Here is a 21,915-nt window from a genome sequence, read left to right on the forward strand (position 1 = left end):
CACACTGCTTAACCTAATATGTGAAAGTACAAAACTTACATGCAATTTTTTTGTGTGTGTTGTTTTTCAATCAGAATTGAAGTTTTACTTCGGTAACATATGTATACAAATTATTGATGTGGAATTCTAATTCTAATTGAAGAATAAAACCAAAAAAATCTAGGAAATTGTATTAAAGTTTTTTCTATGTAAAAGTAGTGTCAATCGTCTTAGGACAGCAAATTCCAAAAAAATGTACAAATTTTCAAACATGTGAACATTTCTTGCAATAAGAAAGCTTATTTGAGAGCCATTTAAAACAAATCTTCCATAACATATGGTTGGTATGTGGTGAAATGATACACAACAGTATGTTAACTAAACCGTAACTTTTGCCTCAGTGCGGTTGTTAGGGACTATCACCCATTCGTTAATATAAATGATTAAGATTCAGTTTTGAGTCGTTAGTATTTGTTGGCGTTGCGCATTATTTATGTTTGGTTAATCACAGCTACTTAGAAACGAAGTTATTGCCATCTTTGAATAATGAACAGCACGCGTCGAGTGTTAATAGTGCAATATTTGTTGTCAACAACTATTATTCAATTTTCTTTTATGTGCATGATTTCTTTCAAGACCTAAGTGGCATTTAACCGAGTTTTGATTTTTCTAGCAAAATCTTTTCATATACACAGGTACGAATTGAACTATAATTAACACATTTGAGGGATTCAATCATCCATTAGCATGCATGTTAAGTTTTGTTGGTGAGAATATTGTTTCTCCAAAAAAAAAAAAAGTTTTGTTGATGAAAAATGTTATGAACACATTTTCTAAGATCCTTTCTAATATATTCTTTATTTGAAAATTACAAAAGTGTAAGTCTTATTCTTTATTTATTTATGATTATAGTTTTTAATAAATTTAAATCAATAAGAGAATGTGTTAAAGAGTGTTACTAACTCTTCTTAGTGAATAAGGAGTATTATTTTTTTTTACCATGTTGTTAGTACGAAATATCGGTCGACTTTATTAATAATTAGTCTTTATCGAAGAATCTGATTGATAAAGGAATCAAACCCAACACCACTGATTGATTGATCAATAGTAATCTAAGTAATTATTACATAAATGATTATTATTCATCTTTAGTCAACAAAAATCCATTGAGTAATTCTCAGTCTAATATTTCTGTTACTAATGACTATTACTCGTCTTTAATTGGTTAATATAAGTGGTCACAATGTGAATGATTATATCTTATTTTTAAGTGATTAATAATAGTTTTAATTTTTTTTTTAAAATCACTACTAAGTTAAATTAAATGGTCTTTCTAATTATAGTCCTCGATCATTTTAACTTTTTTGACCCTTTAAATTAAAGTAAAGACTCTGTATTATTTGCATTCCTTGTTCTGTATTATTCCCTTCCTTTCCCTTTTATCGTTTCCATTCCTTATGTTTGTATCTCTTTGGACCTATACTTCAGAAGCATTGTACTTGTATATATATATATATATATATATATATATATATATATATATATATATATATATATATATATATATATATATATTATAAGCACATAAGCACTAAGCTGACACATTAATTTTACACTTATTGATACATATTCACAACTGGAATTGATCCAAACTTCACATATAATTCACATAGTAACTGCCATTTTTCTTTCAAGATCCTCTCTCAATGAATCTATTCTGGCTACAAGGGGTGGTAGTAGCATTTCAGTAACCATATTGTTGCTTATTTGGGAGTCCTTAGCAATTTTGGTGATGAAAGCAAACGGAGTCAGTGCATACAGAAAAGGAAAAGACCAAACCACATTATTGGTGAATACAACCATCATTAACAATTGCATCACTTAACATAAAAACTTCTTAAGTGAATGTTGATAATAATAAGGATCTTTGCAGTTGGACATTAATCTATTTATATGGACCGAAATTTTTATAGTAAAGGAAAAAAAAAATAAGGAGTTTAAAATTTGAGCCCATCATTAAAGGATATGTACTTCCTCATTTTTACAATATTATCATGATTACTATTTTGATTTTTGGGAACCTTCAAGGCCTTATTATTGTGTGAGATAGCATATACATGATCAAAGTCATGATGATGTAAACAAGAAACTGAAATGGAAAAACAAAAGCAAAGCAAATAAATACTTGAACATTTAGAAAGAAAAAAAAGGTTAAAGACTACGTATAAATGAAAATTACCTGATATTCCAGAGCCCAATAGAAAAAATACCTGCAATTCAAAACTTACATTAGCACGTGAACGAGGAGGGAGACACAACAACATTCAAATGGGATTTGGACTTTAGTTCTTCAGAAACAAATTAAATTTACAATTATGAGAAAATCAGACTATGCATGAAACTTAAGATCTATTTTAAGAATATAAACAAAAAAAATACGCTTCCTACATTACACTTTGACTGGTAGAAGAAAACGTAAGCAGGACATTTCCCTAAATGAACAATTTTTTTAGTTATATTGGAGCTCATAACATCATCATTGGTGCCATGCTACCATGTAAGCCACCAACTCATTGACACATGAACTAAGGTACATAAACCATTCAATACAACTTAAACTAATCTATATCAATTAGTGAGATACTGCGATTGCAATAAGAACCTCAGAAAATCAAATACATTTTCTCAGCAGTGGGAAAGGTATACACTATACACCAATATGCTCTTAATTGAGGAGAGAGTGCATAAAAAGCCTTAAGGCCAAAAGAAACTGATGAATCACAGTTCAGAAGCAATCGCGTGTCTGCAGGCTGATTTGGTGCTAATTTGCAATATCAAGAAAGGCATCTTCTTTCAAAAGTTTCTATTAAGCATAGCAAATAAAACTTGAAAAAAAAATCATGATTCCCAGATAACTCATCTATATTCATGGAATTTCAGAGCTGATAATTTTTATTACACATGCAATTTTCTTCCTCCAATATAATCTGATATGGCAAAAAAGAAAATTGAATTGCTGAAACTTCATCCCATCCATGTGTAATCTCTGAAAGACCTTTAAATGTTGTGCCAACATATATACTGCAGCAAATGTGACTGGCTATCATGCAATGAAATCAAGCATCAGCTCCACATTTCATTTTACTATGGTCAATTTGTCATTGAAAATTAAAAGGGACATCAACTTGGTAGAAACAAGATAAAGTGAAGGTAAACTTAAGGAGAAGAAAAGGGGGGAAATATCACTTAAATGAAGCATTGAAAGCACATAACATTCTACACGTATATTGAGGGCAGCAAGGCATTTTTTTTCTCATAACATAGAAGTGTTAAGAAGACATTCTTTAACACACTTTTTGCTTGGTTAAATTTTTTTGAAAACTACAAAATTAAGAGAAAAATTTGTTGAATAAGACACCAAACCCAAAATATTCCATAATTTTTAATAAATTTTAAGCAATAAAAAAGAGTGTATTCAAAATAGTATGTTATAGTCATTTCTCATAACATTAACATGTTGTCGCAAGGCGGGTGCTTACAATTATTCCCAACCAAGATCCCAGCACGTCATCTTCTATGCATAAAGGAGTAGATACAAATGTACTTTGACATGTTGAGTGAAAGTATTAAAGGGGCAAGCTGAAAGCAGCAGAATTATCTGCACCCCACGTACACCAGAAATGATTTAATGTATAATTCCAAATAATGTTATTGAAAAAGATGAAAGAAAATCCCAACAGAGTTCAACTATTAAATGAAAATGTCATGTTAAACACAAGTTGGATGACTAATTCTACATTCATAAAGGCAGCAAAAAACATTGTAACACTCAATAAGTGTGTTTTTAAGTGGAATATAAAAGTGGGTCTCACCTATACGGTCCTTTTCAATAGGGAAAGATGGTAAAAAAATTTGGTGATAGAAAGATGGTAAATGTTAGAGTGAAATTGCTAAAAAAAATGTTACCAAGAGACCAATTTTCTTATGATTAAATAATAAACATGCATGCATGAATGGTTAACAAGGATGAGAGGGAAACCCCACTTGGTTTTTCTTATTGCAAACAAGGTATCAACATTTCCAAAATTGTAAAGGTAAGGGGTGTTTACCGACTGCATTGAAAAAATATCCGATCAAATTATTTTGGTTTTGTTTATTTATCATTCAACCATTTAATTTAAAATTTTAATATAATCCGATCCAATTTGAATCAGTTCAGATTACATCGATTTTATTCTTACTTTTTATTTTTTTAGAAAATATTAAATAAGAAATAAGATATATATAATAATAAATAATTTAAAATATCATATATTTCATTTATGTGTCATTATATAACTAATAGTATTATATTTATCCATCTGAACTCAAATGGGTAGTAAAAAATATTCTTTAAGTAAATGTATCTTTCATATATAGGTATAAGTTATATGATAGTTTTATAAATATATACAAAATAAAAATAAAAATAGGAGTAATATTATAAATTTATGAATAAAAATACATGTACATGTGTGCAAGGATCGGATTAGATTGGTTTTCAAATTCAAATCCAAAATTCGACCTAATTCAATAAAGAAATTTGATTTTTCAATTTGTTGATTCGTTTGATTTTCGATTTATTTGGTTATCGATTTATTGATCAGTTTTTTCAGTCGATATTAAATTGGATCAGTTTATGAACTAGTAAAGGCTGAACGCTGGTTCCATTTAACAATAGGATAGTCAATGTGTTTGACCAAACAAGTGGTGTGAAGAAGAGCTACAGAAGCGGGATGCCACTGAAGGATAGGAAGTAACAATGTGAGTAAAAGAATGCTATGGCGGATTATTAGCCATTGAGCAGTGTGGAACATCACTTTCTAATCTATGGTGTAGATGCCAAAAAAAAAAAAAAAACTTGTGGGTGATTAGTAGTGATAACAGAAACGTGTTAGATTAATCTAAACTCTAAAGGGTACTCAATCTTTTAACATTCGTACTACAATTTATATAAATTTTATTAAAAAGTACACAATTTATATTACAATTTTATTGCTATCCCATATCCCTGTTTAGAATTAATTAATTCTCACTAAATTAACATGACGAACCAACCTGCATTGAATTCTTATTGTTTTGAATCCATATCTTTACTAATAATGATTTTTTTAATAATAAAATATGATCTCACAAATTTAAAGATAAGATTATTTTGTTAAACTTTTTGTACATCTTGAAACAATTTTTTTATCGTATCACACCTTCAAGAAACATTTTTTTCACATCTCACAAATTTTCACTATTTAGCCAATATTTATATTTTCTCACTTCTTTTCACCAAAAGTATGTCTATTATTGATGTTTTCTTACTTGGTCTTGGGGACATTTTTATGGTGGCCCTTGTATTAATATGAATTCCTTAAAGTTATGTCATTTTTTTCACTAGCTAACTCGATATTTATATAATAATTCAAATTAAACCTGAAATTTATCTTAAGAGTTTGTTTGTTTTATATCAAGAATTAATTTTTCACATCATACACACTTTTCACTGTAAAATATGTGGTTGACATTAATTTAAGAATATATCTAAATTATGTTTAACAATTTAAAATTAATTTTACTCAATTAATTTTTACTAATTTTAATTTTTTTATACGTAAAATTTAATCTAAAATGCAATTATGAACATTGTAATAATCTTATGGCTAAATTTTTAATAATAATAATCTCTACTGATTAATGTTTCGCTCTCCTCTCTCTCACTCCATGGACAACCAGCAGAAGGCCATCAGCAGAAAAAGGCAAAAAGGAAAAAAAGAAAACCGCAAGGAAAGTCATTTAATAAAACTCTATTTTTTTTTTATCATTATCTGACACAAACAAAATGTGAACCTAATATCTGTACATAAAAAGGGATAAATAATATAATTCGTCAGTTCTGAAAAAATTACCACGACATCATATATCAAAGAAAAACTAAAAGGAAAGTGGGGAAATCAGGAAGAATCAACAACTGAGTTGATCAAAGATACTTGCAAAATAGCAAAAATTCATCATGCAAGCTATAATCATGAACAACAATATTTAGCTTGTTTAGTAGCAGTAACTTCATCAGCTATATGAATCTCTTTTCCACTAGGAAGATTTAATGCTGCACCATTCATTTTGGTTTCCAAACTTTTCTGGCTTATGATGTCATGGATCTTAGTGATCATTTCCAAAATGCTTCATCAACGTTCAGATTCTGCAAAGCAGAGGTTTCCATGAAACATAATCCTTCTGTTTCTGCAAACCCTTTTCCTTTTTCTCTCTCAACTTGCCTTGATTGATCCAAATCAGATTTGTTTCTCACCAAAACAACCACCATGTCTTCTCCTCCAAACTCTCTCAATTCATGTAACCATTTTCCTACATTCACAAAAGTTGCTCTCTTGGTTATGTCATACACTAGCATTGCCCCCAAGGCACCTCTGTAGTATGAGCTTGTGATAGCCCTAAACCTACCGCAAAATTGTTCACATATATATGTTTGAGAATGAAATGTAAGATCAAATGATAGGAGTATATTACTAAGACTTTTCATACTCCAAATTAAGCAATGGCCACAATTGAGAGATAAACAATATTATAAAATAATAATTAAACAAAAATCTACTTGGTGGATATAGACTATAGAGCTTAAAATGATAGAAATAGAACACTCCTTTTCAAACTTTATCCCTTAAAATCATGTATGAATTATGTATTGAAAGTTGAAACTCTTAAAATTGAAACCCTTCTATTAGAAAGGAAAAGTCTTATGTATTGCAATTTAAATTTGAATTAGTGTAAAATTCTATACATTGTTAGAATAACTAAACTAGTTCACCCCAAAAACATAATATTTTTCTGTTTTTAAAATAAATTGTATGTGATTATTAATTTACAAACCCGGTATTTAATTGAAACAAAATATCGGCGAGCATATAATATGCAATATAATATTTGCTAGTCCTTTCTTCAGCTAAGCAAGAAAGTTTGTGGTTAAATTAGATTCTGATGAAGGCAAACTATTTGCTGTGATTTTTACAGTATGAACCGTACAAGATTTTGGTCTGCAAATGATGAATTTGGGTGTAGGTGAGAGACTGTCTGGTGTGCCAGGACAATTAGAAACAAACTATTGATCATGGGGTTGGTGACCAATGAAAAACCTTCAAAGTATCACATGCATATGCATTTCTTCGACCTATTGATGCCACTTGATTTTGTTCTTACTCGATCACCATCATTTTCATCCCTCTTTATTATTAAGCTTAGCCTGAACGTGTCCAATCCTTGTCATGGACCCACATCATCACTCATTAACCTTTGCACTATTTTATTAAGATTACATTGCATTAAAAAAACTCTCTTGAATATGAGTCCTACTTTTTAAACTCACTGATTTATATTTGGAAAATATTAATGTTAGTACATCTACACTTACTTTAGTTTAAAGAGATGAAAAAAAAAATAATCACGGGTGAAGTAACAGAATAGAAGAGGAAAAAAAAAAGAGTTATAGAGGCAAACATAATTTTTTAATGTATAAAAATATCATTGTTCTTTTTTTCATTCCCATCATTCAAATCGATCAAACGAAGCACGATACACTACACTGGCAAAGTCACTTTTCAATTATGCTACAGAGGAGCTAAACATTTTTAGCTCAAGTTCCTTAAGTAATTCTTCATAAAGTTTTCACCGGTCTTATTTGTTCTGATATTTTTCACTGTGTAGTGTCTCCCTTATGTTTTCTAATTCCAACTCTGTCCAAAATTTGATGCAAATTTTCCAAGTCACGTGGAGGTTTAGTAATAGTCTATTCAAATATATTTAATGTGCAATGGGGTATATTATTATATTAAGTGAGCTAAAGTGCATGTCAACATATCCAAACACTTTTTTTTATGAGAGCAGAAAATCAGGGAAGTTGGTAAGAATTAGGTCAAAGCGTTTTACAGGCTAAATACTAATAATGATTAATGCCTAAGATTTTAAAAGCATTTATAATAATTATTGCTTAGTAAAAATTTAATAGATTTTATAAGATGTGAGATTAAGATTTAAAGAAGGAAACAATTATTTTTAGGTGGAATTTGATATATTATTGGTTAGTGAATATTGAGTGAAACTAAACTTAATTATCAGTTTAATTCGTAAAAAGCTTTAGTAAAAAATATGAATTTGAAAGTTTTTTATGAATTAAAATTGAGGAGTACGTTGACATATATAAAAAAATTGAGGAGTTGACCAAATTTATTAATTTTAAAAATAGATAAAATCAATTTATTTGAAAATAACTTAAAAGACTAAAACTAGATATAGTTCTAGAAGATAAACAATGCAATTAAGCTTAATTTTTATTATTTTTAAAGTGAAAATCATTTTTTAGGAACAAGTGGCAATCAATTTAAAACTAAAGCTTTTAAAATGATTTTTTTTAAATAGAATAAATGGGTTGATTGGACTTAAATATTTTGTGAACGTGTCAGTGATATTATGATTAATTAAGTTCAAATCTTAAACCAAATCTTACACCACACTCAATGATCAGTCTACAGTGTTCATTTTACGAGCATTTTTTTCTTCTTTATAAATCATAAACAAATATAAATCCTGCGTCGTGCTTGGAATTCAATGCATGATAATCTCAGTGTATATATGTATCAAATGGATTTAGGTCCACGGGAAAGGATTTCCAGATATGCTTTCAACCCCAAAACCAAATCTATATTCAATTAATATACTATGTCGACTTAGTAGTTACTAATAAATAGATTACATAATTTGTACTCTCTCCGCCGTCCCATAATAATAATAATAATAATCGTTGGGAAAAAATAATTTATCCTAAAAAAATTCATTTTAATTTTTTAATATATCATTAATTATTTTTGACCACTTATATTTCTTATAGTATTAATGATATATGCTATAAAAATAAAAAATAAATTAATGATGATAAAATTAATTTTATAAAATTAGTATTCTTTTTTATTTATTTATTGATTTTTCTTTGGTTTATATGAAATAATTTAATATGACGATTATAATGGGACCAAGGGAGTAAATCTTAAATTCAAATCTCATTATCATTGTTGTAAAAAATCAAAAAATTAAGCTCAAAATTAATGTTTTTTTCTTCCTAAATACACTATTATAATTGAAAAAAATGCTATAAATATTTTTGTCTCTTTATATTTTTCTATACCTTTTATCCCCGAGCAAAAGGCAAAGAGGCATAGCAAGCTAACAAAAATGCAGCCAAAAGAAAAGGGGGTGGGACATGATATTGTGGGGGAAGTAGAGGCATCAAAAGTTGTACAAGATTGAAAGTCTAAATAATCAAGTCAAATTAATTTAATTGATTAAATTCCTCTAGACGAAGCAAACCCAAAACCAAAGGACACCGACATTGAAATTGAAAATGCCAGTTAGAGAACAAAAGCGTCAAACTTTTCATTTAAAAAAAAAAGAAGATGAAATGAAATGAAACCAACACCAATTAATGACGTCAAGACAAAAAAAAAAATACCAAAGTACCATGCAACTGAGTTCTGTCGTGCTTTCTGCAGCTTCAAAAGGGTCTTCTTTTAATGTGTTTCTTAGCTCAAGAATTAGGTAATTTGGTTAACCATCAAAACAAGACTTGAATAATAGAATTTCTTAATAATATTTGTACTGTTTTCTAATCAGAATTAAATTTGTACTCGGATACTTCACATAGACATAATAAAGACATGCATTAAAGGTTTGGATATTGGTGAAGTGAAATTTGAATTCTTATGGAAAAATAAGAGAGACCATATATACCTACAGAATTGTATTTAAAATAATTAATAAATAATCGAATTTTGTTTTGGACCTTCAATAAAAATTTTATTATTTTGAATCTTTAATATATTAAAATTTTTATTTTAAGTTATTGACATAAATATTCAAAATAAATGTTTTAATATATTATAGACTTAAAATAATGAAAAAATTTATTATAAACCTAAAATAAAATCTGATTATTTATTAGAAACTTTAATGATATTTAAGCCTTTTAAGTTTTATCCTAACCACTAAAACACTACCTAGCTAGCTAGCTTTAATTTGCTGAGATATCAAGAAGACAAATTATAAAGAAAGGGACAAACAAGACATATTGATTCATTAGGGAGTAGTAGTTAAAAAAGAAATAAAGAATTGAGAAGGAGCATGAATTCGAATCATGATGAGTTTAGTTACCTCTCTTGGCCGGCAGTGTCCCATATCTGTGCTTTGATGAGCTTGTCCCTGACCTTGATGTTTCTGTATGCAAATTCCACACCTCTGCTTGGCTTGAAATCCAACCTGAATTCATCTTTTGGAAACCTTGATATCAGATTTGACTTCCCAACTCCTGACTCCCCAATCAGAACAACCTTGAACAAGTAATCACAGTGCTCATCAAATGCATCAGCCACAGCCATGTATAATATATATATGAAAATTTGTCTCTCAACCCTTCCTCATCCCTTTCAAATAGGAGAGAGTCAAATTAATCAAAAGAAACAAAGCTATTTGAGTTGAGCGTGGCATGAATTTGTGTTGTGCTGATTTTATTTGCTATTTGTTTTTGGATTTGAGCGTGAAAGTTCACATAATTAAAATGGTATTTTGCAATTTGAGCATGACATGATTTAGTTCTTGAAGATCATATTTTATTTGTTATTTGTTTTTCTGATTTGAACGTGGCGTGAATTTGTGTTGTGTTGATTTTTGTGTTGAACGTCAAAGTACAAATAATTAAAATGGTGTGTAGCAATTTCTTGTGGCTAAAGCCACGAGAAATTATCTAATATTTAATAATCAGTTTATAGAATGAACTTTTGGCCATTTTTATCTGCAAGAAAATAAACGCGAATAAAATGATAATAAAATTATTGTCACATTTTTGTTTAATGGCATAAATAAATGACAAACACTAAAATCTTAATAGAAAAAAATGTTAAGAGACCTTAATCAGTCAAAAATTTATTTAGGAACAAAAATTCAAATTGAAAAAGTTTAGGGATTAGTCTTAATTAACCCTTAATTTTATTGTGATTTTCTTAATTTGGAATCTTTTCATTGATTTTGGAGTGAGGGTACATGTGTGAGTTCTAAATTGACTAGAAATAGCGTTAATGTACAATGTGTTGGGATTATTTTTACGGAGAGAAATAATAAATTATTTTTTATGGCGAATTTAAAGTTATAAATAGTCACTTTTTTTATGGTATCATCATAATTTTGTTGGATATAATTAATTAATTCTTATATGTTATCTAAACAAATTAGTAACCTTTATAAGACTTGGATAATCCTTAATTTACAAATCGATTTTGAAATGTTAAATTAAATCTTAATTAAATCCAAATTTTAAAATAATGTTAGAGTATATGATAGATTTATTGTTGGGTCTCCTACACTGCCATGCTTTTGGCCTATAGACCTGGGTGTGAGATGTGTTAAAAAGCCATCTTAAATATGTTTAGCCTTATATCGACTAAAGATATTACCTATGTAATCTCATATATTAATGCTTGGTCGAGTACTTCTAACTTTACTAGTCAATTTGTTAAAATTGAGTTAGTCCTAAGTACAAATTTTAACAAATACACTCTCAAAACAGTTAGATTTGTAAGACATATATGTCTACTTACTAATATTTCAAAACAAAATCTATAAGAAAATCCAGCACAAAACAATTATGATGATAAATTAAATGAGGACGAAATAAAATCTTCTACTTATTGATACCATGCATCTGTTTCATTGGCAAATCCAACCAATTTTTTCGAAGATACTATAAATTACCCACATTTGATCAAATATAAATATACAACTTATTATTTTTTTTTAAAAAAAAAATAAGGCCCATAATAACTTTCAAAGGCATCTTATTTGAAATCCTATCATACACCAGCATCATAAGAAAGTATATATAGTTGTCTTGGTAGTTTAATTTGTCACTAAAAATGGGTTAGAGTACGCAGACATAATAATTTTATTTTCTGTAAAAGGATACAGTAAGTTTCAAGTTGGTGGCAAGTAAAAAAGTGAAAAACTTTTTGCCCTAAGTTTCCAAAAGTAGCACTTGATTCTTCTGATAGTTTTGTTCAGTTCAGTTACCTTTAAAAGCGAATAGATATCAGTCCCTGCATCCCCTGCTACACTCACTGGGTATATGTGGAATAGATGCAGTAAGAACTGGGGACTGAACTTGTACGGATTAATAGTTAAGTGAGGAAGACGAACACAATGATGCGGTGAATGAATTAACCATCTTTACAAATATATTGCTGTCATATAATTAATTATGCACTAGAAAACAACCCGTGAGACGTGAGTGGTCATTTTCTAAAGATATTTTCAATTAGTTAACCAAAAGATATATTTTTTTTTTCATTCAAAGAAATTTAATATTATCTAAGGACAATAGATTATATGATATGATCTCTCATTAATTTACGGCCGTTAAATGGGATGATATAAAATTTTATAAATACTAAAATGATTTACTTATCTATAAAGACCCTCTCAATTCAAATTGTTAGATCCTTCTATTCTCTCTCTCTAGTCTCTATTCTCTATGTACATTATTTTATCAACAAGTATTAATTAATAATTTATTAATTTTTGTTAACAAAAAAATGAATATGTCATCTTTTTTTTTTTCTTTCATTCTTTCTTAATCATCAAATTAGCTTATATCTCTGGCTAGTCTCTATGTACATAAGTATGTATACACATCAAGACCACGTGACTGATTAATGGCGGTTGACACTGACAAAACTAACCTCAGAAGCTATATGCAATCTAACCCACTAAATTTGCCTAGTAGTGGGGTTTGAATATCATGGCTAATAAAGGGCCATTGTACGAAAATAAAAGGCTATAGAATCTTTTTCATTTTAAAGTTTATAATTATTTTAAGTGTAAAGTGGAAAAAGTTTGGCTAAAGAGAGGCATTCTATTACTTGATTAGTTATTTGCTAACAACACATGCTTTTTGCGATTCAGAATTGAGAGTAAAGTCCAATAGTTTATTTTTGCAAAATTGATTATTTGAACCATATGCATAACGCTAAATATGATCAGCAAGCACTGACTCGTTGATTCAATCACATAATGCAGCAATGCTATGATGCATGAGTGGGGTTATAAGGACTTAAGGGGAAGTCCTCTTCTTCTGCTATTGTAAATCAATGAAGCTAGCTTCATACATTATTTGGTCCTGGATGGATATTTGAGTATTACTTAATTCCTTTTGTAGCCCCGATACTCAAAAATGACCAACGTACCGGTTGAACACCGATATTGTCCAAATACGTATTCAGGAAGTATTGATTTTTTTTTTTATAAAAAAAATAACAGATACGTCTTGGATTCGGCTAGGATACAACTTAGGTTGGGGGACACAGCTCAAGCCGTATTGGGATATGGCTCTAATATGGCTTGAGCTATTTTTTGAATTTTTAATTTTAATATTTTTAAAATTAAAAAAATGCTAAAAGTGTAGGAATTAGGAAAAAAGAACATTACTTCCCTCCGAAATATGCATATTTGCATACATATATAATTTTTTTAACAATTTTTTATTAACGTATCAAAATATATCGTATCTTTAATTTTAAAATATTTGCGGTATCATTGTATCCGTATCGTGTCATGTAATTAGGCTTTATAGCTTAATCCTATCTCACTGACAGATAATAATAATACATTTTTTCGATTTGGATTCCAGAAACAACAGGAGTATCAATGTTATATTGTACATGGACAAACATTCATGTGCTTTTATCACAATTCAACAAACATAACACCATGATCACTTGTGACATGTAAATGATGCCAAGAATAACAATTTTTTCATAAGTAGCAAAGGTAAAGTTTACACTCACAAATAAAAGCGTTATAAGTTTATAATGCATAATAATATATTGTGGACTCAAAGTGTCTTTAATTAGATTCATTTTTTTCTACTTTCACACAGGTAGAAATAGTACACAAGAAACAAAAGGCACGTTTAAATTGTTCGATCTTTTTATGGTCATACTTGTTTATAGAACAAGTAAATTGTGTTTTTAAACAAATGCAACAAAACTTGTTCGGGTATATTGTTTTTAGAGTAGTTGTTGAAACTAGTTTGTGAAATTGCACTTGAAAACTGTACGTGCGTCGGTGTCCCTCACTTTTTATCAAGGTAAGATACTGTATAATCAAAATTTATTACTCTCATCACATTATATTATATATACCAAATTTTTTTGTTTTAACTTCTTGTATCAACAAAACATCTATTCAATTGAATACTACGTACAAGAATCTCACTTTAAATGCGTCTGCTTCTTTTCCCTTCTAAGCATTGATGTGATTTCTTCAATGTCATAAACTGCACCTCAAACTTTACTTACTCCACTAGAACTACATTAATACACCGCATATGCGTACTGCAGCACCGTTTCAATGTTTATCACAAAAGAACAAAAAAACACTCCAACCTAAACTCATAGCTAGCTGTTCCAACATCCGAATCTGTCACATCTTATTCCTATTTCCATGTCTTAAAAAAATCAAATTCTAAGATCAATCTCCTTACATTCTTCATTAAAGTTCCCCCCTTCACCCTATTCTCAGCTCTCATGATCAGAGCCCACATGCAGACATTAACCATCGAATTAATCACTTAAATAATTCTCCTTTTGGTTCAACCATCATAGTCCAAATGAAGTTAAAGGCAAAATGCAACACCTTCATTCAAAGTCAGTGTCATATTACAGCACCAATTCCTTGAAACATCGCATCATCTAACAACTAACAATAAAAGCAGTGCCATTTTTCCAACAAAACAACAAAATCAAAACACATTCCCATCATTTTACAAACATAGCATATATGTGTTTCAGCTGATCATATTACTCCTTCATAGGAAGGAACTCAAAAAACTGGCCAGGGGTGGTCAAGTTGTTGGCATTATTCATTGCTGAAGTTGATATCTCTGTCTCATTATCCTTCATCATGTTGTCACTGCTTCCATCACCAGTACTCCTTAATGGGAAAAGTTGAAGGGTTTGAGACTCATCCACACAGTTATCATCTTCACTAGTACTACTGCTACTACTTAAGTAGATAACACTGTTTTCTCTCTGCAGGGGTGAAATAAAAAAGCTGAGATCATGTGTCTTAATAATGAGGTTTGGGTCCATTTTTCTTCTTCTTGTTGTTGTTACTGTGGTTGTAGTAGTGGTCATGCTGCTACTAGCTGCAGAGGCATTAGGAGTGGTGTTTATGAGATGGGTGACAGGTGCAGAAGGAGAAGGACAAGGTAACTGCATCACATGATGCCACGTTGCATTCCTTTCGAAAAGGTTCCTTCTTTGTTGTAGTTCCCCTTCATCTAATAGGAGCCATCCATCTGTTCTACTCTCTGCAGCCGCTACTGCTTTTGCTGTCCTTTGTGTTGAAACAGATTCCTGTGTATTTGAATATTGAAGCCATGTAATGTAACAAACATGAAATTGAAAACCAAAATATATATCTACTATTTGCATGTTTGATTTTCAGAACAAAAAATTCTTTTGAGATAAAAGTAATTTTATCAAAAAATTAGAATTTTTTTTTGTTTTAATTTTGCTTTTATTTACTGAATTTATGCGCATACAATATTTTTAAATTCACTCCATACACACTATGTCTAAAATGAAAAACAGAAAACAAAAGGAGAAAAAAGAAGTATTGGATAAGACATTTCAATTGTGCACCCCAAGTTCCTAGAAAAATATACATGTATATGACACAATGTATATAAACACAACCAGTGAAAAAATTATATTATAGTAATAATGTTAAAGTAATTTTTGCACGCATTTCGATATGAACTTTATTATTAAAAGTTGTTGATTCAAATTAATTTCTAGTCATTCAATTAAAAGGTGCATGCATGGTCTAAAGAAGTCAAATAAAAGTAGGGTTAAGGATGTCTTTTCCATCACAAAAGGTGCTCTCAGTTGCATAGAATATTATATTGGGATGCCCTTGAAACTACTGACCTAAATGACATGAATGAGCACAACACAAGCCCCAAAAGCAGAGCTAAGTTGCATAACAGCAGAGCCGACAGAAAGGAAGGAATTCCAGCTTTTAAGCCATTTTCATTTCCCAACATACGAAGCTTTTGTTGGGTACTTTCCCTATACCTAGTGCAGATCTTTCCATAATATACATGTTTCCCATATCAACTTGATCTCTAGTAATCATATGCCAATAACTAATGACCACTTAATGGATCATGCTTATGAACTTTTTGCTATTAAGCAAATCCCAAGTAAAAAAAACAGGCTAGGGTAGATATTATTAATTAATTAGTCCATGAACAAATACAAATAGAAAAAGCAGGACATTAGAAATGGAATATTATTAGACCTCTGCCATAGTACTGCAGTTTGTTGAGGGTGTCCAGTTCTTGGTCCGTTCAACTTCAAACACTGTCCTACTTGCAGCTGTAGACAGAAAGAAAAACAAAACAACACACTTAATTGATATCTCAAGCAACAATCAGAATAAGTAAAAAAAAAAAAAAGAAGAAGAAAAAGCTACACATAACATATAACTAATTACAGATCTCTAACAAACAAAACTGAATGGTTTGAATAAAATGATTATGGATTAGTTAATTAATTATGAATGGCATCATGAGGGTGTGTCATGATGCATGCATGTCACCTAAATCTTTCTTCTCTGGAGGTTCAGCATCTGATTCCATTTGGCGGCGGCGCTTTTGCCTCTCCCTGGCTTTGTGATTCTGAAACCAATAGAACACATTCTTCCCTTCAATGTTACCAAACCTTCTAAGCTGTGCAGTGATGTGTTGGATTTGCTCAGCAGATGGTGTCCTTGTTCCTCTTCTGTACAATTCTTCAAGGGCTCTTAGTTGCTCTGGGCTTGGATTCCACCTTGAGCTCACCACAACTGGTGTTGCACCATTGAACTCTCTCTTGTTTTTTTCTGCCACTGCCCCCAAAAGAAATAAACAGCTTTTTAATTTCTTTGTACACACATATATATAACTCTTTGAAAAGATAAAGTAGCAAAAAATGCATATAAACAGCTACTACTACTAAGGAAAGAGAAAACAATTAACACACACACACACACATAAATTAAACATAAACATACCAAGATGGTGATAACGATATTGTGAAAGGAAATCATTCCCATGGATGTGAGATAAGCTAGGAGTGGTTGTTGTCGTCATTGGCCTTGGCATGAGAGGCTTGAGTTTCCTTCCTGTACTGAGTGAATGTTCAACCATGTTGATCTCACCACCTTCATAACCCATCATCCACATTTTGGTAGCCAATGAGAGCAAAAAGGCTAGGGTTTTTGGTGTATCCTTTTATGTGTGTGTGATCACCAGGGTGATAGGAGAAAAAAGGTTATATATATATATATATATATAGCACAGAACGAAGCTACCTAGGTACTAGCTTTATCAGCTTATATATATATATACTAAAACAATGAAAGGGGTGTGTTAAATATATAGGCATATATATAAAAGTGGGAGTGCTTTAAATAGATTTGTTTATCTGTCTCTATCGTCCTTCCCTTGTCACTTGGCAATGGGAGTTGAAATGATAGAGTATATACTAGAATGGTGTTGAAGTTGATAAAAAAAGAAGAAGAAGAAGCAAAAACAAAGAAAAGGAAGAGTGTGTAGTGTGAAGAGTAGAGGTAGCATGCAAGCAGTAGGTTTGTGAAGAGAGTGGTGGACCAGATAGATTGAAAAATGGTAAGTCCTAGCTACATGAAATGAAAAGTAGACAAAGTTTATATATATATATATGGATGGTAATAAAGCAAGCTAGCAATAATACATGAATATTTTATCAATATCTATTTTTGTATTTATATTTTTTTTCTCTCACGTTATAAATTTTCATATATATTTATATTTTTTTTCTCTCACTAGGTGTGTTAGGTAGCATATCAAATGTCCATGTAATATTATTTAAAGCAAAAAATGTTGTTGTTGAAAGATTAGTCGGTTGAGAGTGGTGGTGTTGGTGCAACATGGGACAAAAGTGAAGGGTGTGTTTAGACGACTTTAGAGAGAGAGAGAGAAAGATTGTTAAATAAATAAATAAAAAAAGGAAAAAAGAGAGTGTGGAAGAAGAGACCCAGAGGAGGAAAGGAAGCGTGGAATTCTGGTCTATGTTTGGGGAGAAGAGAATGTAAAAGGACGTAACGATCATGAGGGGCATGATGAGGCTCATCGCTTGACCCTTTTTTTTCCACCATTCTCATTTATTGGTCTCCTCATGTCTCGTGCCTTTCACACTAATTCTCAATCCAAACTGCCCCTCTCTCTCTCTGCTTTTCCTTACCCTTTTTCTTTGTCTAATATGCTGTCCACCCTCTCCCTCTCTCTCTGCACATCCACTGTACGGATTTTTGTCTCTACTCTTTAGATTTTCACCTTCACAATCACACATGCTGATGTCTCTACCCTTTTTACATAAAATTATTATTATTATTATTATTATTATATGGAATTTGTTAATAACTTAATACAAGTATATAACGTATAGCATGATGTTAAATTGTGATCGCGGTTGTATTGCGGGTGATTCATAATTACCGTCACGGTGCGGTTACAAAAAGTCAAAATATCTTAATTTTACGGCGGGCAATTGTGATTACTGTTTAAAATGGTGATACATAGTAACGGTACAAACAAATGTATGTTTGGATTACATTTTGTAAACTTAATTTTGATAGTGTGTTTGGAATCAATGTTAATTAGCAACGTGAAATTAATTCAGTACTAGATTACACACGCGGTTAAATGTGGTTTTACTACACAGAAATATGTTTGATTTTCCTTTTCGATTTTACTAGAAATGTTTGGTTTCATATCTCTGGCATGATTTTAAGAACCTAATACCTTTTAGCTTTTACATTCTAATTAAACATGATTCCTTTTGTTCACACTATGTTATTATGTTTCTGATGGCAAATTAACCATGTTACTGTAGCTTCTTGGGATAGCTTTTGATTATAATGAAAATGAAATGGATTCATGAAAGGAAAAATCTAATTATGTTATATTTCTCCATTCCTGTTTAGCGAGTCTATGGTAATTGCTAAACATATATATTTCCAATGAGTGTTTTTTTTGTTGTCAAGCCAATGAGTACTTGGTTTGTATTCCATGGACCGTCCTTACCTATGGCCTAAATAAAGCTATTTTAGCAGTATGTATTCACAGATATGAAATGTTCGTTTATTGTGTCGATTTAGAAAACATATTTAGCTTAATTTTTAATTTGTTAATATAAATAGCTAATTATATATAGTAGAAAGAATCTATACAAAGAATTACTGATGGACGTAACATAATTAAGGATAACAAAACCTATTTTAGTAATTACACATCTAATTTTTTTTTATCAATAGTATCCAAATAACATTTTCTATAAAAAAAACATTTTCCTGATATATGTTATCCTTAAACAAAAATAATGTTAAATACTTCAAATTCTATTAATCAATTTTATATAAAATCAATTCTAAAAATTCACTTTAATTCAAAATTGATTTTATCAATTCACATCCAAAACATTAGATTTCATTTTATAAACCGAGTTTGTAATAGTAATTCTATTATTTTTTTCATTTTTAAACTGATAAATAAGGCAAATTAAATTACAATTGAACTCAACGGAAAATTAAACAAGAGGTTTTCTTTTTCCTTTCAATTTTACTTTTTGAATTGATATTAGAAGACTCTAACTGAAAATCAAACATAGTCTAATTCTCGAGACATCTATAGTTTGATCCTTTTGACTTTTTAGTTGTTTATGTAATTTTAATTACTAAAATAAGAAATACTAGATGTAACAATATAACATAGTACTAAAATCCTTTTGGAACTTGTAAGATGGACCTAGCAAGCTAATGAATTTACGTACAACCATGCGGCAAATTTATTGTAGGGGGTTGTTTTAAAAACAATTTATTAAATAGGGTCTGTTTTAAAACAAATTGCAAGGGGAGTCTGTTATTTACGTGGGTGCCGCTATTGTTACTGGCGTGAAGCTTGTACGACGATGCCGCCATTGACAGCAGTGGGACGGGGTCTGACTAGAAGAGATGAAGAAGCTCATAGGCTGACTAGGAGAGATGAAGGCATACCGTCATTGGTGTTGGCGGGAGAGAGGAGAGAGACCCACCATTGGTAGACCCGTCATTGGCACTGGCGGGACATGCCAACGTGGGCAGTCCCACTAATGGATCCTGCGGCACACTAATTTACAAAATTAAAATCTAATTTACAAAATTAATACACTTAAATTTGGGAGAAACAGAAGAAGAAACAGAATGACGGGACTCAAACTTAAATTTGGGAGAAACAAGAAGAACCAATTCACAAAAATCCAAAACCTGGAACCAAAAAAATCACACCCAAAAAAGATATCACGAAAAAGACTCAAACTTTGGGAGAAACAGAAGAAGAAAGAGGTGAAAAACCTTGATGGGTTGGGAGCCATATTTGGAGGCCACAAGCTGAGGGGTGTACGAAGTTGCATTAGCAGCACGAGCCAGGGCTCTGGCCTCAGCTTGAATGTCATCAGCACGGTTCTCAGGAAACGCAAGCACCTTGATGGATCCATCTCTCGGTGAAGGAGGTGAACTTGTTGGTTGTGGTGTTGCCTCAACCAAAGATGAAGGATCCTTGAATTGATGGATATTACGGGGATAGGTCTATATTGGGGGAAGGGAGTTGAAATTAGAATGTATGGTTAATGTTAGATTGTGATATTTCAGGGAGGGAACTATGTGTAAGTATCGTTAAGTGTTACATGTGTTATCTTCACTCCAATTTTTATTTTCTTTTTGTTGAATCTTTACTGCTAATTGTCCTGTCCATCTACGATTTATCTAGAGATAATTAAATTATATAATATTAGCAAGCTTTCGTTTACTATACGGATATTTTTAAACTAATAAAATTTTAAAATTATAAATAAATAAAAATTTCAATGTTATAAAATAACATTGAAATTAAACATCTTATTGAGGAAGCATAAAATATAATAGGAAATATATTTATTTTTAATATTATTTTATTTTACTAGATGTAAATAAATTACAGATATAATTTTTTTAAAATTAAACAATAATTATAAAAATATTTTTTAAAACCTTTATTGAATTATGGAAATGAATGACCAATTGGTTTAATAAACATATGTGATTTTATTTTAAAAAAAAACTCGAATAACTCAATTACTTTAATAAAATATATAACTCTCATGTTAATGTAACTGTCAAAGACTCATCCAAATACCAATCATGAAAGTATGCATGAAATACTAAACTTGATTGACTTTTACCATTTCAAGAAGAAAAAAATTATGCATTCATTATCCTTCAGTTAGAAATTATTATCATTTATTATAAATTTGTTAACTTTAATAAAAATATTTTAGAAGTTATATTAATCATTGAACGAAAGTATAAAATTATACTGTACCATTACGTCCGTGCCAATGGTAGGTCTCTCTCCTTTCTCCCTGTCCCGTTACTGCCAATGGCGGCATCGCCGTTTCCGCCATTGCCAGTGACATTACAAGCTTCACGCCAGTAACAATGGCGACACCCACATAAATAACAGACCCTCCTTGCAATTTATTTTAAAACAGATCCTATTTAATAAATTGTTTTTAAAACAACCCCTACGATAAATTTGCCACAACCATGCATTAGGAATCTTATTTTCCATGGTCCTGACCTATTTAGTTGATATATTATTTGAGGGGTTGTTCATGTCCTCATTGTGTCTCTCCTTGCCTCTGCTTCTGTCTTTGTACATAGCCTTTCAGATTAATGGTCCTTTTCAAATAAACTATG

General features: G+C 30.4%; 1 protein-coding gene, 1 long non-coding RNA gene and 1 pseudogene across 2 annotated transcripts; all 3 read right to left on the minus strand.

The window, feature by feature from the left end:
* Positions 1-6,032: 6,032 nt before the first annotated feature.
* Positions 6,033-10,445, minus strand: LOC114367205 (annotated as a pseudogene).
* A 4,281-nt stretch (positions 10,446-14,726) lies between these two features.
* LOC114367431 (WUSCHEL-related homeobox 1-like) lies at positions 14,727-19,320 on the minus strand. Its single transcript, XM_028324612.1, has 4 exons — positions 17,176-19,320; positions 16,723-17,010; positions 16,423-16,499; positions 14,727-15,473 (listed from the first exon to the last, which is right to left on the minus strand). The coding sequence occupies exons 1-4, from the start codon at positions 17,345-17,347 to the stop codon at positions 14,916-14,918; spliced, it is 1,095 nt and encodes a 364-aa protein (XP_028180413.1). The 5' UTR covers positions 17,348-19,320; the 3' UTR covers positions 14,727-14,915.
* A 373-nt stretch (positions 19,321-19,693) lies between these two features.
* LOC114425247 lies at positions 19,694-20,836 on the minus strand. Its single transcript, XR_003669208.1, has 2 exons — positions 20,533-20,836; positions 19,694-20,308 (listed from the first exon to the last, which is right to left on the minus strand). It is a non-coding gene; the product is annotated as an uncharacterized LOC114425247 (long non-coding RNA).
* Positions 20,837-21,915: the final 1,079 nt, after the last annotated feature.

The sequence above is a fragment of the Glycine soja genome, chromosome 9, assembly GCF_004193775.1.
Source record: "Glycine soja cultivar W05 chromosome 9, ASM419377v2, whole genome shotgun sequence".
Classification (NCBI taxonomy): Eukaryota; Viridiplantae; Streptophyta; class Magnoliopsida; order Fabales; family Fabaceae; genus Glycine; species Glycine soja.